Source organism: Pipistrellus hanaki (assembly GCF_964339955.1).
Source record: "Pipistrellus hanaki genome assembly, chromosome: 9".
Classification (NCBI taxonomy): Eukaryota; Metazoa; Chordata; class Mammalia; order Chiroptera; family Vespertilionidae; genus Pipistrellus; species Pipistrellus hanaki.
In genome coordinates, this window is record NC_140511.1 from 25,628,052 (window position 1) to 25,644,503 (window position 16,452).

The 16,452-nt window shown below is 39.1% G+C and overlaps 1 protein-coding gene across 5 annotated transcripts in view; it reads left to right on the forward strand.

Annotated features, from left to right (window-relative positions):
• Nucleotides 1–15,445, forward strand: part of MTMR2 (myotubularin related protein 2) — an 88,192-nt gene extending 72,747 nt beyond the window's left edge. For all 5 annotated transcript variants that reach the window (XM_084895386.1, XM_084895388.1, XM_084895387.1 and 2 more), the window contains 6 exons: nt 539–724; nt 2,022–2,228; nt 7,746–7,838; nt 11,210–11,323; nt 13,135–13,311; nt 13,870–15,445. In XM_084895386.1, the coding sequence (XP_084751512.1) occupies nt 539–724; nt 2,022–2,228; nt 7,746–7,838; nt 11,210–11,323; nt 13,135–13,311; nt 13,870–14,031 (939 nt within the window). In that variant the 3' untranslated portion in view covers nt 14,032–15,445. The remainder of the gene's footprint in view (nt 1–538; nt 725–2,021; nt 2,229–7,745; nt 7,839–11,209; nt 11,324–13,134; nt 13,312–13,869) is intronic.
• The last annotated feature ends 1,007 nt before the right edge of the window (nt 15,446–16,452 follow it).

Genomic DNA, 16,452 nt, shown 5'->3' on the forward strand with positions numbered 1-16,452 from the left:
ATTTGTGCTTTTATACTTATTCTGCCTTTTTACTTAAAAATAATCATGTGGCTAAAATAAAAGCAAGTCCTGAAGATTGCAAAGTATTTTGTGAATATTAGATTAAAATGAGGGGAGGCAGCATGGGCCAATAGTAAAGTAGACATGTATTTCCTGCACATGGAACTTACTAGTCTGGTGATTTCAGTCTTCTGTAAGAAGTTTTTTGCATAGGAATGAAAATACGGATAGGTAAATTTAGTGCTTTAAAATGTGTAAGCATCTTCACACATGTTATCACTCTTAATTTTTATAACAGCCACATAGGAAGTCAGGGTGAGAGTGTATGTTGTTTTTAAAGAAAACTTGGGGTAGAGAGTAGTGATGTTAAGCAGCCCTGCATTGTCCATATTTTCCCGTGAGGTGTCCTTTTCATCAGTAGAAAGTATTCTCTTTTATGCTATTGGATATTTTATGGCACTTATTCATGGGTGTCAACATATTGTATTACGGATGTGCGTCCATTTTTTATTTCTTGTGGTGTGTGCTTTGTTTCCAGGCCAAGGGTGGAGGTTATGAAAGTGAAGATGCCTATCAGAATGCAGAATTAGTTTTTCTTGATATCCACAATATTCATGTTATGAGAGAATCCTTACGAAAACTCAAGGAGATCGTGTACCCCAACATCGAGGAGACCCACTGGCTGTCTAACTTGGAATCTACTCATTGGCTGGAGCATATTAAGGTGGGCTGTTTCCTATATTGTTACAGAAAGAGTGCCAAACCAGCACTTTCTCTATCCCTGCACCTGATTGGCTCTTACTGCCGAGATCAAGACAAAGATCCCTTGCTAAACAGTGAAAAGTTAATAGCTGCTTTGATTATTGAATTACTTCTAAGTTTTGTGCTTGAATGAATTAGTTTTCCATATTGTGCATTTGGTCTGTTGAACTTCTTTCTCTCTTTCCTGTCTTATCTGAATTCTCCCCATCCTTCAGGTCCTCACTTATTCTACCTCACTTACTCTGGAAGTCTTGCCAGATTGCAGTTTCCAGTTTGTCTGAAGTTTTCACTTTACTTTTTCTCTCTGTTCAATTAGTCCTACCTTATACTTCATTTAATCACTTTTGGATGTCAGCTCAGTGGAGATCAGGGCTGGACAGATCGTGATCATATTTCTTTCCCATCAGGAGCCAGGGCTGCGCTATCTGAGCAGCAGGCATGGGAAATGCTTGTTGGGTGGCTGTGAAGTGTTGATCCTGCTGGTCAGGGGAGTGAGGTGAAGAAGCTGAGGGAAGGATCAGTTATTTGAGACTACCATTTGAATGCTGATTTACCTACCATGTTAAGATAATGTGTGAAGCACCAAATGTTATTTTATTTAATAGAGTTATGTATTTATTTCAGATATGGTCTGAATTTCAGTAATATAGCTTACCAAAATATTTTTATAGCCTCATATATTATTAATATTATGATATAAAGGGAAACGAGATTTTTCGTATTAATAAGGAGCAGTCTTATATCAAAATCTCTAAAATTCAGACAAACTGCAGAGAAGGCCAATTTGATGAGAATTGTAGACTATTTTTTTTTTTTTTTTTTTTTTGCTTGTCTTCTAGAAGCTTTAGTGGCTCACCTATTTGTTGCCTGATGTGTAAGTAGAAACCCACAGATGGATTTAGAGCTAATATAAATCCTCTCACTCTGTAAATTCCATTTCATAGCAGGTGCAACATTCTCTCCGAAAGGCTGGCTATACCAGAAACAAGTTTCCTTAAAGGCACAAGAGGGGCACTTGTGCCTGCACCACCTTCTCCTCCCATGTCCTCACACCTGCAAGGCTTAGTCTCTCTCTTTCTCAGATCCTTGCTCAAATGTCACCTTCCCAAACAGGCTTTCCCAACTGGCACATACAAAGTGACAGTTCTGCCAGAACCCCCTCATATGTTACTGAGACATTCATCCCTAGCAAAAACTATTAATTTTAAAGAAGGAAGCATTTAAAATTTTTTTGTTAAAAAAAAAAAAAACTTTTGCAGCTCATTCTTGCCGGCGCGCTCCGCATTGCTGACAGAGTGGAATCCGGGAAGACGTCCGTGGTGGTGCACTGCAGTGATGGTTGGGACCGCACCGCCCAGCTGACATCGCTGGCCATGCTCATGCTGGACGGGCACTACCGGACCATCCGCGGGTTTGAAGTCCTCGTGGAGAAAGAATGGCTGAGCTTTGGACATCGATTTCAGCTTGTGAGTAAACAATCTTAACTCAATGTATTCCATGCATCAGGCGTGAAAATAATGCCTTCTATTCATCCCATATTCATCTAGAATGGATCATTTATTCTAGAGGGGTAAACTTCTCAGGAGAACTTTTTTTGTTTTGGAAAGCATTAGCGTCTCCAGCTTTGCAGCCTGGAGCCAGGGCTAGCTATTTGCCAGGCGCCTGACCCAGTGTCTTCTGTGATCTCTACCAGGAAACGCCAGGCTCATCTCACCATTTCCATGAGCGTCTCCTGTCCACCTGCAGTTGATAGTTCAGATTAGCAAGAATGGTGTGGAATTACAAGACACCTAGAGCTTTTCCTGTAGACTTAAAAAAAGAATAGAATGGCTGAATTATTATTCCCAATTTAAAGTAGCCCTACGAAGTAGCATTGCTCACACAGGATCATGGTCTAAAAAATCTGGGCCTGAAAGAAAACAAGTAAAATGTAACTCAGAGTTGGGAATAAGACAATTTTGTTATCCTCTTTAAGGCACTAAACCCTTGGTCAGTGTTGCAGCCCTGGCCAAGTAGCTCATTTGGTTAGAGCGTCATCCCAATATAGGGTTCCATCTTTGATCCTCGGTCAGAGCACATACAGCAAGTAACCAGTGAGTGAATAAATAATTGGAACAACGAGCTGATGTGTCTCTGTCTCTTCCTAACAATCAGTAAATTAAAGTGTTGCAGTTAGTTTTATGGAAATAGCAAATTTTTGTGTCTTCTGTAAGTCTCAAAATTATATTGATGTTATCGTTGGTATTAAATTTAAGAGAAGGAAGTCAGGGCCCAACAGTAGTTGAACATCTGTGGTGTCCCACAGTGACCGCTCGGCGTCTTCATGCACCCGCAGGCAGAAAGCAGCGGTCTCCCCCGAGGCTGTCCGGCTCCCTTCGGAAAGTCTACCTGCCCCCACCCTCTTCCTCGTAGGGAATTAAAATCTGCTTCCCAGTGTTTCTACATTCCCCGTTGGAGATAAGAAGACACATGTACCCACTTGTTCATATAACATAGGCCTCAAGTATTAGGAAGTAGCTGTTAGCTCATGTCACTTACAGTCTTCAGTTCTGGCTAGCCATCCACTTTCCTCGCTTTTCCTAAGCTCCTCCATCCTCGTTGTCCTCTGGACCTTTCTGCAAATGGGTAGCCAGAACTAACCACAGTTCCTAAACATAGGAGTGGGTTTATTGTGTCCCCTTCACATTTGCTTTTTTGTTACATCACACTTTGGATTTGTGTAGCTATTACATAAACACCCAGTCAAGTAGTTTCTGCTAACCACTAAATTTGGAATCAGAAAACTTGGTTCTTACATAATGTCTATTTGTGTTAGTTACAATCATAGAATTTGGAGAGTGTGAAGTAATATTTTACAGAAAGGAGGAGCAGGGTGAGCACATGTCTAGATAGAATTGAGTGTGGCAAGAGTAGCAATGAGGGTCAGGTTTAGAGAATCTTGGACAGGCGAGGAGTTAGTGTGTCAGGGACCGCAAAACCACTGAGAGAGTGGCTCGTGGCAGCAATTTTGTAGATGAGCTGAAAGGCTTTGTGAAAGATGTCCACCCAGGTGCTGTCTCTAATGTTAACCTGTAGTATCCAGTAGTTGCTGGGGTATGTGGTCACTGTTTATGAATTGCTTGAGAGAAACACCTTTAATGGTAGTCTGCTCTTTTGAACTTGAACTGTGAAGTTGGGCATCCGGAGTATCTATTTAGATGGCTCCTGTTTTTCAATTCTCTATAAAATGAGAAAACTATTTAAAAATAAACACAAAACTTACTTCAAAGAATAAAGTTTTAGCCAAAGCTGCACATTTGTATAAATGTGACCAAAATCATAAACATATCAGAATGTTTGAAATTGCGATGGATTTCTAAATTGTCAGCTCTGGTTAGCTACTCCATTTTCCCCAGGTGTTATGTGAAAGCAGAATGTGACCAATAAAGGACACCTGGTCAAGATGCTGTGCTCACACATGGTTAATAGGGGGCAGCGATTCTCACACTTGTTGATTTCAAGGTCTCTTTCACTCTTGACAATTATCGATGACCCCAGAGAAATTTGCTTACATGGTTTATATTGTTGGTGTTTACAATATTAGAAATTAAGTTGAATACTAATTAAAGAAATCTATTTGTCTTAGTCCATTTGAACTGTTATAATACCATAGACTGGGTGGCTTATAAACAACAGAAATTTATTCCTCACAGTTTTTTTGTTTTTGTTTTTCGTTAATCCTCATCCAAGGATATTTTTTCCATTGATTTTTTTTTTTTTTTTTTTTTTTTGAGAGTGGGAGGAAGTGGGGGAGAAAGATATCAATGTGAGAGATTGCCTTCCACATGTTCCCCAACTAGGGCTGGGGGATCGAACCTGCAACCTATGTATGTATCACTGACTGGAAATTGAACCCTCAACCCCAGAGCACAGGCCTATGCTCTAACCATTGAACACATTGGCCAGGGCCATTGTGAGGGCTAACAGTTCAGGGTCAGAGTGCCAGCATGGTGAGGTTCTGGTGAAGACACTCCTTTGGGTTGTAGATTGTCATCTTCTCTCTGTGTCTTCACATGCAGGAAGGGGGCTCGGGAGCACTGTGGGGTCTTTTTTGATATGAGCACTAACCCGGTTCATGAGGATTCCATCCAGAGACTCTTCTTCCTATGCCATCACATTAGTTCAAAATATGAATTTTGGGAAACATTAACATACATAATATTTTAAAGAAAAAATATATTTTCCAAACCAAAAATGTTTTCATGAGAAGCATTGTTTTATGTTTTGAATATATTTTATTGATTTTCCACAGAAAGGAAGGGAGAGGGATAGAGAGCTAGAAATGTCGATGAGAAAGAAACATCGACCAGCTGCCTCCTGCACACCCCCTACCAGGGATGTGCCCGCAACCAATGTACATGCCCTTGACCGGAATCGAACCTGGGACCTTTCAGTCCACAGACTGAAGCTCTATCCACTGAGCCAAACTGGCTTTGGCTGTTTTATGTTTTGGGGGTAACTTGAAATTTGGCTTTATAGGCAGCTAACTTTAATTTCTTCTGCCTTCATTCTGCTGCATTATGTTTTGCTGGTTGAAGTATACGAGGAAAGAATCTGACCACACACCGACAGATACGTAGTTTGAAAAGTAGAGTCTTTTAGTAGCTTTTTAAGGGAATTGTTGGAATTCTTCTTTATTGTACCAAAACTTAAAAGGTGGTTTCTTAGAGGTTATTGTAATGTGGAATCCAAAACTAAATGAGGTTTTTGTTGTGTGTTCCATTAAATTCTATTGGTCTGTATCGCACTTTGAATAGATCTTTTACCCACATGGGGTTTTGTACCATCAGGTGTTGGATATATGGAAAATGCTGAGCTCTATACTTTTTCCATTGTTAATGCATTTCTTTATGTAATCCCATAAAATTATAGCTGTAAATACCACCACTGATTTTATCGGAAGTCTTTAAGTATTATCAAGCTCATGTGGCAGGTAAAAGTTTTCCAAAAACCTAATTTTCACTCAAAAGCTTGAATTTTATCATTGGCAGCAACTACTGTCCATTGTATTCCTAGAAATGACACAATCACTTTGTACATTTTCTTTCTTTTTTTTTTTTTTTTAAATATATTTTATTGATTTTTCACAGAGAGGAAGGGAGAGGGATAGAGAGCTAAAAACATCGATGAGAGAGATACATCAACCAGTTGCCTCCTGCACACCCCCCACCAGGGATGTGCCCGCAACCAATGTACATGCCCTTGACCGGAATCGAACCCGGGACCTTTCAGTCCGCAGACCGACGCTCTACCACTGATCCGGCACTTTGTACATTTTCAAAAAGTCTGCAAGAGTCAAGTCTTCATAACCACAGTTCACATATCAATTGTTCTTTCAAGTCAGAACGATGTTCCGTGAAAAAGTGTCAGTTCCTACCGTCCTATTTTAAGTTTGCAGCAGAAGCATCTCATGTGCCTTTCCCATTTGTTACACAGAATAGTAAAAAAATGTGTTTAATAAAGTTAATACTTTTTACTGCTGCATCAAGGAATCTGCTGCAGAGATTGGCTTTTGTCCCTTTCATTTAAGTGCGAGTGTGTGGCAGGACAGAATGTAACCACAGCACGGCTTGATTTCACTGTCTTGCTGGGTTCCTCCTAAGGTACCTCCTAAGTGATCCTTTGTCACTTTTGCACAAAGTCAATGAATTGAAAAAGGCAGATGGCATTTTAGGAATTATGAAATTAGTTTTTTGACCTCACAGTCACCCCCTCCCCAGAAGTCTAGGGACCCTATTTTTACTTTAGGATAGGGAACAGGGGTCTGTTTCAGTCATCTTCGGCAAAAGTGCTCAGAGGAAGAAAAACTGAGTACCTGGGTGAGTGCATGCTTGGAGGGCAGAAGTTAAGCAATTTTTAAAGGTTTATGAAGGTTTGTGCTAATGTTGATTCTTCTTGATAAGAGAGACTGGAGCTAAGACGCAACAGGTCTCCTTCATGCACTGGCCAAGGTGTTAAAGGAAAAGGGTACTTTATATAATAGCATAATATTCAGGGGGGAATTAGATCTCCAGAACAAAAATCTGGGCTCTGAGGTCCAACTACTCCAGTCTTCCATTTTCAGCCTTTTAGGTCTGGGTTTCATTTTTTTTTTTTTTTGGTTCTTTAAGAACACACACACACACTCGAGTCCTGGTGCACGAAACTCGTGCGCTCAGGGGAGGGGTCCCTCAGCCCAGCCTGCACCCTCTCACAGGCCTGGAGCCATCAGTTGGAATCTTTAGCACTGTCGAGGCAGGAGAGGCTCCCACCACCACCCCTATGTTTGCCAGCCACGAGCCAGGCTCTGGCTGAGCAATGCTCCCCGTAGGAGCGCACTGACCACCTGGGGGCAGCTCCTGCATTGAGCGTCTGCCCCCTGGTGGTCAGTGTGCATCATAGAGACCGGTTCCGCCAGCTGATTTGCATATTAGCTTTTTATTATATAGGATATATATGTGTATATATATAATTTAGAGAGAAAGAAGCATTGGTGTATGAGTGAACATCGATTAGTTGCTCACCCCCTCACCCCCCTTTACTAGGGATGGAGCCCACTACCCTGGCATGTGCCCTGGCCAGTGTGGCTCAGCTAGTTGGGCATCCTATGCACTGAAAGGTTGTTGGTTCGATGGCCTAGGTTTCATTTATTAAACAAAGTTGTAATTCCTGTTAAAAGCATCACATATTAAACATGTCAGTTTGCACATAAAAAAAGTTTTCTTTTTATTAAATTTATTGGGGGTGATACTTGTTAGCAAACCATACAGATTTCAGGTGTACAAGTCTACTGAATAGACATAAGTAGGGTGATGATGATTGCTATTTTCTTTGCTATGCTCTTTTAAAAAGATTTTCTGACTTTTTAAAAATAATGACAAAATAGTATTTTTATTGAAAAATTGTTTCATTAACAAATGAAAAACTCCACAAAGTTTATGTGCTATTTCACCATCTTTCTTCAGAGACTCGGGCATGGAGATAAGAATCATGCAGATGCAGACAGATCTCCTGTGTTTCTTCAGTTCATTGACTGTGTCTGGCAAATGACAAGACAGGTAACATATATATCCATTCTTACATCCCTTTTTTAAAGACTGCCAGTTGGAGTTGGGAGATTTGGAATTCTTGTAAGGTTCCTAGATAGCATAACTATTACCTAATTGTCACATTGTGAATTAAGCTAATGAATATTATCTGGGAGTAGTATTAAACACTTGACAATTTGATCCCATTAGCATTTCAGTGAGTGGCTCCATAATAACCCAAGAGGTTTCCTTCTCTATAGATAATTAGTAACACCAAGGCAGTATCTTCACCCCAAAGCTCATTTGCATATGGTTAAAAAGGTAAATGAAGAAACAGGCAAGTAAATTTAATGAAAAATGGGTTGGGTGGGAAATTATGGCAAGGTATATATAATAGATTCTCTTTTTTTCTTAGGTATGGAGAGATTGTGGTTTTTTTTGTTTTGTTTTTTTTTTTGTTTTTTTTTAAGAGCTTCTATCAACTTTCTAACAAACCAATGTGAAATTTAGTGTAAATGGTTTGGTATATTTAGATAGTCCAAGAGAGAAAAAAATCTGGCTAATTATGGGATCACCTCCTCCTAATGGGACAGTGGTTTGTTTGGGTCATAAAAATGTTTAACCCTTTGCACTCCGCTTTCCCCTCTCAGGGGACATTGGAATTCTAGCATATCACTCGGATGTCCCCTCTCAGGGGACATTGCAGTTTATTAGTGATTACGGGGAATTGAGTTTCCGCCGCAAAGTAGCATCGAGTAGCTGGTAGCCAATGTCCAGAATGGTTCGGAGTGCAAAGGGTTAAATCTACTCAAGAAAAATATCTCAAAACCCAGAAGTTGGATACAGCTCATTGGTATGTCAGTTGTCACCCGGGGTTTATTAGGCCTCCGGCAGCTGGGAGTCTGGTTTGTTCTGAGTTAGATTCCCACGTGAATATAAGGAAGGGAAATTGCTGGCTCTGCTATGCTTTAGGGTCACATTTTAGCCTCAAGAAAATACTGTTTATTTCATTTAAAGAAAGTGGTGACCTTAGGGAAAAAATACATCCATTACAGTGTACACTAAAGTTTGCCGCCTCCCCCCCAACAATTTCAGTTTGGGTGGATTATTTGGAAACTTGCTGGATTAAATATGACTACAGTATGATGAGGCTGGTATTGTCACACATATACTACAAATGTGTATACAATTCAGTTTTGTTCTGTGCATTAGGTTCTCATGTTGTGGGAGGGGAAATGCTACATACATTGTTTACTACTTCTTGGAACAGGTGTGAAATTTTCCTTTGGAATTGCCTTTGAGGTGGTGTATCAGCTCTACAAATCCTTACCAATCCTGTTTTGGGTTTTGACTAAAAACAATAGGACCCACTTAAAAAAAAATACCTGAGAGACACAGTGATTGGTTGCCTCCCACATGCGCCCCCTAGTGGGCTGGGAATGGAGCCTGCAACTGAGGTATGTGCTCTTGATTGGAATCCCTGGACCCTTCAGTCCAAGGGTGGACTTTCTATCTACTGAGCCAAACTGACAAGGGCAGGACCCATTTTTGACCATTATCATATTCAGTTTCTAAATAGCGTTTGTCTGTTAGCAAAAGTCAAATGCCATATCAAAAGAAAGTTGTGGGAAGCCATGGCATCATTGATGCTTATGTGGGCTGCTTCCCAAGGAGACTGTCTTAAAGGGGCAGGCTAAGTGAATATATTAGTTCTGGTATGCATGCTTGTTACAAAAACAAACAAAAAACAAAAACAAAATTAACAGCTGTTTACATGGCAGAGTATATGACTAGTACATTTCTTCCTTAGTAGCTGTGTTAACTTTCTCTATGCTATATATCTAAAAGCAGTTTTACTTTAATGCTGAGCTTAAGGTCCTAAAAAATAGAAAATCAGTTTAATCTTGTTTTTTAGATAGAACCTAAAATACATTAAAAAGTGATTCTTTAGACATCTAGTTATATTTTTATGTACATTTTCTTCCTGAACATAAAATATTAGTGTTTATTGGTAATCTTCAATTTTACAAAAAATTGCATGATTGTACAGAGACTTGCACATTCGTCAAAATGAGGATTATGTTGCAATTAGCCAGATTCTACCTCTGTTCCTACCAGCACCTTCATCCCTTCATTCCTGGGATCAGGAAGCAGTGGATGAAGGGCCCTTGAGATTTTTAATATGTAAGGAGAACAAGAGATTTTAAAAGCAATGCCAGCAGTTAATGCACTATTTGTTTTGTTGTGAGGAAATGCCCACTGATTAAGATGTCTTCTCATAACAGCTATCCACAAGCTCAGCTCTTCTGGATTGCTATTTCATGAGTCAGAGTGCATGCATAGCTGGCTAATAAATAAGGCTGAGTATTAACAGTCAGGTGATGGCATTTATTTTCTAAATAAATGGGATTTGACCAAGTTTCTTAAAATACTTGGAATTTTGTTAGCATGTGCTTGATCACCTGCTGCATTCATTCAGTTCCATAGCCACAACATGGAGTTACCATTCATCCTTTGAAAAATCTGCTATATTACCCTGCTTTTGCTTACAGTTCATGCTATTTTCCTTCACTACTGGGTAGGGATCATTCTAAAAAAACAAACAAAAACTAAACTTGGAATGAATGTTTATTTCCCAACTCTATAGTCTAAATATTCATGGAATTCCTTTTCAGTTGTGTAATTGGTACAGTCTTATGTGGAAACATTGGTATAATTTTGAACTATTACATTGACAGGATGGATTAAACTAAATCCTTTACCTTCCAGTGGTCTGTGTAAGACATCCAGTAGGCCCCTACCATTAGGTTATGGAGAAAGTGAATTTTCTTTAGTTGGAAAGAGGCTGCCAAAGTACTGGATTACATAATACTCCCATTTGCCTGGATGTTCTGTGAAAAGATAAGCAGGTTCATTTTTAAATGGTCTGCACATCTGCCTGGGACACTTATTTGTGTGCATTGATGACTTTTTTTGGAGACATTGATGCTTTTTTTTTTTTTTTTTTGTAATTTCTAAAACAAAACAATGTTTTTGAAATTTAAAGGACAATCTTCCTATGTTGTTTATGGTCATTTTTTGGCAGATAAAGATTAGAATTGCCCAGGTCAAAATTCCTCAGCCTGTAGGGCTAGCAGATGTGATTAGAAACATCAAGGTCTGACCATTCAAATTCTCACTGCGTAAGAAAAGGAGATTTTTGGGAGAAATAACCTTAAAACTTAAGTGGTAATTTTTGAACTGAAAACCAAGTGGCTAATGCTATAATGGCTTAGAAATATAATTTTGAGTATTGTTTAGCCTATTTTTAAATATTATAAAGGATCTACTCATAACCTACAGGGTGAATATGCTTGAAAAAATGTCTTAATAGTTTTGTGTTTGTGGTGTTTGATTTGCAGTTTCCCACAGCATTTGAATTCAATGAATACTTTCTCATTACCATTTTGGACCACCTGTATAGCTGTTTATTCGGAACATTCCTTTGTAACAGTGAACAGCAGAGAGGAAAAGAGGTAAAATAATGAGCCCCTATCCTGGTCTACCCTCAACATGTATTTTCCCTGCTAGAGTGTATTTTGTGATGGATTGCAACTAAACAGTTGTTCTTTTGAATGATTTCTTTGGCCATACTTTATTTTATGCTTTAATATGATTCCTTCCTCCCATACTTCTGAGCCTGATCTAGTATTTTAAAGTACCTCTGTTACAATGCTAAAGATGCCAGCTAGCTACCAGGTGAGTTATGGGTGGGAATTAGTGTCTGCTAAGGAGCACCAGTGTACCTGTTATCCTTGCAGGATGGAAACTCTTCAGAGCAGGTGCAGAAAAATATATTTGAGTAAATGGATAGCTCAAATCTAAAAAATATATTGTTCATGAGTCATTTTATTTTTTTAAATTGTAAAATAATACTGCAAAACATTCAAACACTGAAAAGATACTACTGTGTATAAAGTTTGTTATCCCATTTCACCAAAGGTATTACTGATGATTGGTATTATTTACAACAAACCATATAAGGATTACTTCTGTATGAAATTTTTAATCCTATTGATCAGTGCATCAATTTTTATTTTTACAAAGGTGGCTATAAAATAGATATTCCATGCTTGCCTATAAAGCAGTGGTGGGGAACCTTTTTTCCTGCCAAGAGCCATTTGGATATTTATAACATCATTCTCGGGCCATACAAAATTATCAACTTAAAAATTAGCCTGCTGTTTTGGATCAAACATTGAGTGAACCCCCTCCCCACCCCCATGCCTTGGCAGGTCCCGACCAAATGGTTCTGAGGGCTTTAAAGGCCTTTGGGCCAGACGTCCCGCCACTGCCGGAGCAGAGCGGAGAGCTGCTTGCTTTGAGACCTTGGATTTGTCACTTATTGTGTGACATCCGGCAAGTTAATTTCTGCTTCTGTGAAACAGGGGTAATATTACTTACTGGTGTGAGGATTAAATAAGCCATACAAAATACTATAATCATTGCCATGTAGTAAGTGCTTCCTGGACTATATTTTTAATTAATCATAATATCTTCAATGTCTACTAGCACACAGTAAACAACTGCTTGCACAGTAGGCACTCAAGAATTGGTTGAATGTTAGATAATTCAGAATAGCTAAATACTTTTATTTTTTGAGGCTTGAATAGGATTTACTGTATTTTAAAAAAGGAACGTTTTTACCAAGGTATAATTTGCATTCCACAAAATTCTTTAAAAAGTGTATTGCTTAGTGCAAGCATGTCATCAGGCCGCGAGTTTGACAAGCTTGGTTTAGAGGTTTTTAATATATCTAGAGTTGTGCAAACATCAGCACTATGTTCACAACATTGGAAGGAAACTGTGTACCTGTTAGTTCTCCTGCCCTCCTAGTGCCTGGCAAACCCTAATCTGTCTCTATGGCTTTGCCCCTTTGGGACATTTCACGGAAATGGCGTTATTCAGGATGTGGCCCCAGTGTCTGGCTTCTTTCACATAGCATAAGGTTTATTTTGTAGCTGGTATCAATACTTTATTCCTTTTTATAGCTGAACATTCCGTTGTATAAACTACTTTGTCCATTTGTCAGGTGATAGACATTCAGATTTCTTTTTGGCTATTGTAAGCAATGCTGCTTTGAACGTCTATGTACAGGATTTCATGTACCTGTTTTCAAACCTAAGAGTGGAAATGAGGGCACCGTAACTCTGTGTTTAACTTTCCCAGTACCCTCTGATTTTAATGTCTGTCGTTAAGGTATCAAAGAGATCACAACATATCTCTCTATAACTTTCATCTGAAGTACAAAGAGCTCATGTGATGAATCGCTATCTTCCTCTTACAGAACCTTCCTAAAAGGACATTGTCACTGTGGTCCTACATCAACAGCCAGCTGGAAGACTTCACTAATCCTCTCTATGGGAGCTACTCCAATCACGTCCTTTATCCAGTAGCTAGCATGCGCCACCTAGAGCTTTGGGTGGGATATTATGTGAGGTGGAATCCACGTATGAAACCACAGGTATGCTGTGCAATACACAGCAGGAGTTTTCATCCTTGCCAATTGTATAGTAACTAGAAAAATATTTAAAACTTATAACTACAGTTAGAACTATATAGTAGAAAAAGCACTACAGAGTGGTAATCAGTATACTTGGTTCTCATCCTTCCTGACTGCTTAGATCGCTTTGAAAATAACACTTCTATTTTGTCCTTTCTCTGCTGTACAATGAAGGCATCAGACTGGATTAACTTCTAGAGGCCTTGCTATATTAGGTTAGAGAAATATGAAATTTTGGTTCAGTTTGAAATATGGAATACTTAACTACTTATAACTCTTCAAAAGACTAAAAACCTCTAAACTATAGGGATTATTTGTTACATTTGGAAAATTGCCAGCTTTAGAATATTCTGTGGAAATGCTTGGGGGCAATGGGAAAGCCAGAGGAAGAGCAGTGGTGCTGGGAAAAAACCCCACATTGCAACATTTAGTAGGGACAGGACTACATACCAGAATGGGATTTTGGGCTTGTTTAGAATTGCCGAGTTGGAATAATTTTGTGGTGTTTTGCTTTTGTAGGAGCCCATTCACAATAGATACAAAGAACTTCTTGCTAAACGAGCAGAACTTCAGAAAAAAGTAGAGGAACTACAGAGAGAGATCTCCAACCGATCAACCTCATCCTCAGAGAGAGCCAGTTCTCCTGCACAGTGTGTCACTCCTGTCCAGACCGTGGTGTGAAAGGACTGTTAGCCGGACCGTCACCACCACAAACTCATTACAAATGGCAGCTCTGAGTAAAGTCTCCTAAATTTAGAACCCATCTGTGAGAGAAAGTCATTTATTTATTTAAATCTGAGTTTAGAACTGTAGCAGTGCAGGGGGCTTAAGTGAAATGACCCCACATATAATTACATGATCATAACACTAATCTTAAGTTACCCAAAGAATATTAAAATGCTTCAATCCTCAATCTGCAGTGGGAATAAGTTTCTGATTTTAAAAGAAAAATGCTCTTAGAAATTTTGGTGTCTAGTAAAATCAAAATACAACCACTTCAAAAATATGACTCTTGATGAAAGAGAGCTCATTGCACAGAGGAGGAGGAGCATCACTTTTCAAACCAACACTAAAGTTCCATGGCATCATACACACTGTAATCTCACAACAGATCAAATCTGACACGCCTGTTCCCATCCTGGGTATTCCTTTTTTTGTGGTAAGTGATCTACTTTGATCATCCACATTTTTCATATATGATAAGACAAAGTCTTGAGGATATTATGATGTAGCTGAAAATTTTGTCATTATTTATGTACTTATTTAAGATGCATTACTAAGTAGCTGTCCAAAATGATGTCTTACAGAGGTGCTTGTGAATAGGATGGAAAGGAGTAGCTGTCCAGGATTTCAAAAATTCCACATCCTTCAGATTAGTTTACACTTGACCAACTTATTAGAAGTAACATTGAAAAGCTTACTATCTACCCTACTTCAGATTTTTTTTTTTTTGTATATCTGAGCACATTAAAATATTTCCTCAAAACTTAGCAATTAATTTAACCCTTTGCACTCCGCTGTCCCCTCTCAGAGGACATTGCAGTTTATTAGTGATTATGGGGAATTGAGTTAATTCAACACACCCACCGCAAAGTAGCGTCGAGTAGCTGGTAGCCAATGTCCAGAATGGTTCGGAGTGCAAAGGGTTAAGTTTACCAGGATTCATTTTTTTCTGAAATCTACAAATTGCTTATGATAAGCATTATGCTCAAATTTTACATGAAATATTTTACTACTGTCCTTTGCAAAGCCTGTACTTCCACTGAATGATAGTCTACCAAAGAACTTACTGCATATAAAAATGTATTACAACCTGAAAGCCAGAAAAGGAACTCCCGCTTCACTGTGCACCTGCTGCAGCAGGAGTTCAGTGCTGGTATACACGTGGACTCTCTGATGCCTGTTACTCTACAGGAGCCATAGGTTATGTACTGTAACAAAGCAGCTTCCTGGCCCTTGGGTCTTTAAATAAAAGGAAATTTCAACTGACTTACTTTTTTTTTTTTTTTTTTTTTGAGGAAAGGGGTATTCTTTCATCTGTTTCAAAATGAAATGTTCAATTTGAACTTATTTTTCCTCTAATACACAAATCAAATACAGTGTTTTTTTTCACTTGTTCATTATAGTCTGAACCTTAGCCTGCTCTTCCTGTCTATGTGGAATTTTGTCATTATGTAAAATTTCATAAGGAAATTTATAATCAGGATTTAAGTGGCCAGTCTATCAGTATTAAAGCTAACTTTTCTATTCCAAGTATTTTATACACCCATTCTCTTGTCCATTCTACCATTCTCCTCATTTAAGCTTTTATTATCTTGGTCTTATATGTAGATGATGCACTGCACACTAGGGCACCCAAGAGCTCATCATCAGTGCATCCCAAAGGGGGTGAACTGAACTTAGGAGGGAGCTAGAGCCATGGTAGCTGCATTGGTGCTAATGGTGGCAGACTCATTAGCAGAGGTGGTAGAAAGAGATGAGGGAACATCTGCTCAGCTATCTGGACTGTAGCTGAGTCCCATTGCTCTTCAACATCCGCCTGAGACCTCTTTGATGGGGGAAGGGGAGGAGGAGGAGAGAAAAGAGAACACAAAAAACTGAAGGTACACATTTCCTGCTGACTGCCCCAGGATTCTAGCAAGAGGCCTGCCTCTGACCTAACTCGATTTTCCTACTGGGCTGTAGGCAGAGTCAAAGCCACCATGCTAAGCACACACCTCCTCCCACTCTGCCACCAGCCTGTTTTTGGAAAAGCTGCCCTTTTTTATGCACACATTTTCAACTTTAGCAGCAAGTCAGCTCAGTAAGATAAAAACTGAAGTTGTAGCATCACCTTCTGGAAACTGAACTTCTGTCAATCTGTTGTACTGTAGAATCAAAGTAGATGTATGAAGCCTTACCTAAATAAGATGTTCACTACCCAAAGGTGGCAGCAGAAGCACACTTTGTCAAAAACTTATGAAAACTCATGGCAATATATCATGAAAAAACTCCAGCAAACAAAACCAAAGACACAGCATACTGTGGTCCAACTGGTAAATAATTAAAAATATGATGAAATTCAACAAGCTGAAAGGCAATTCAATAAACTCAAGAATGAAA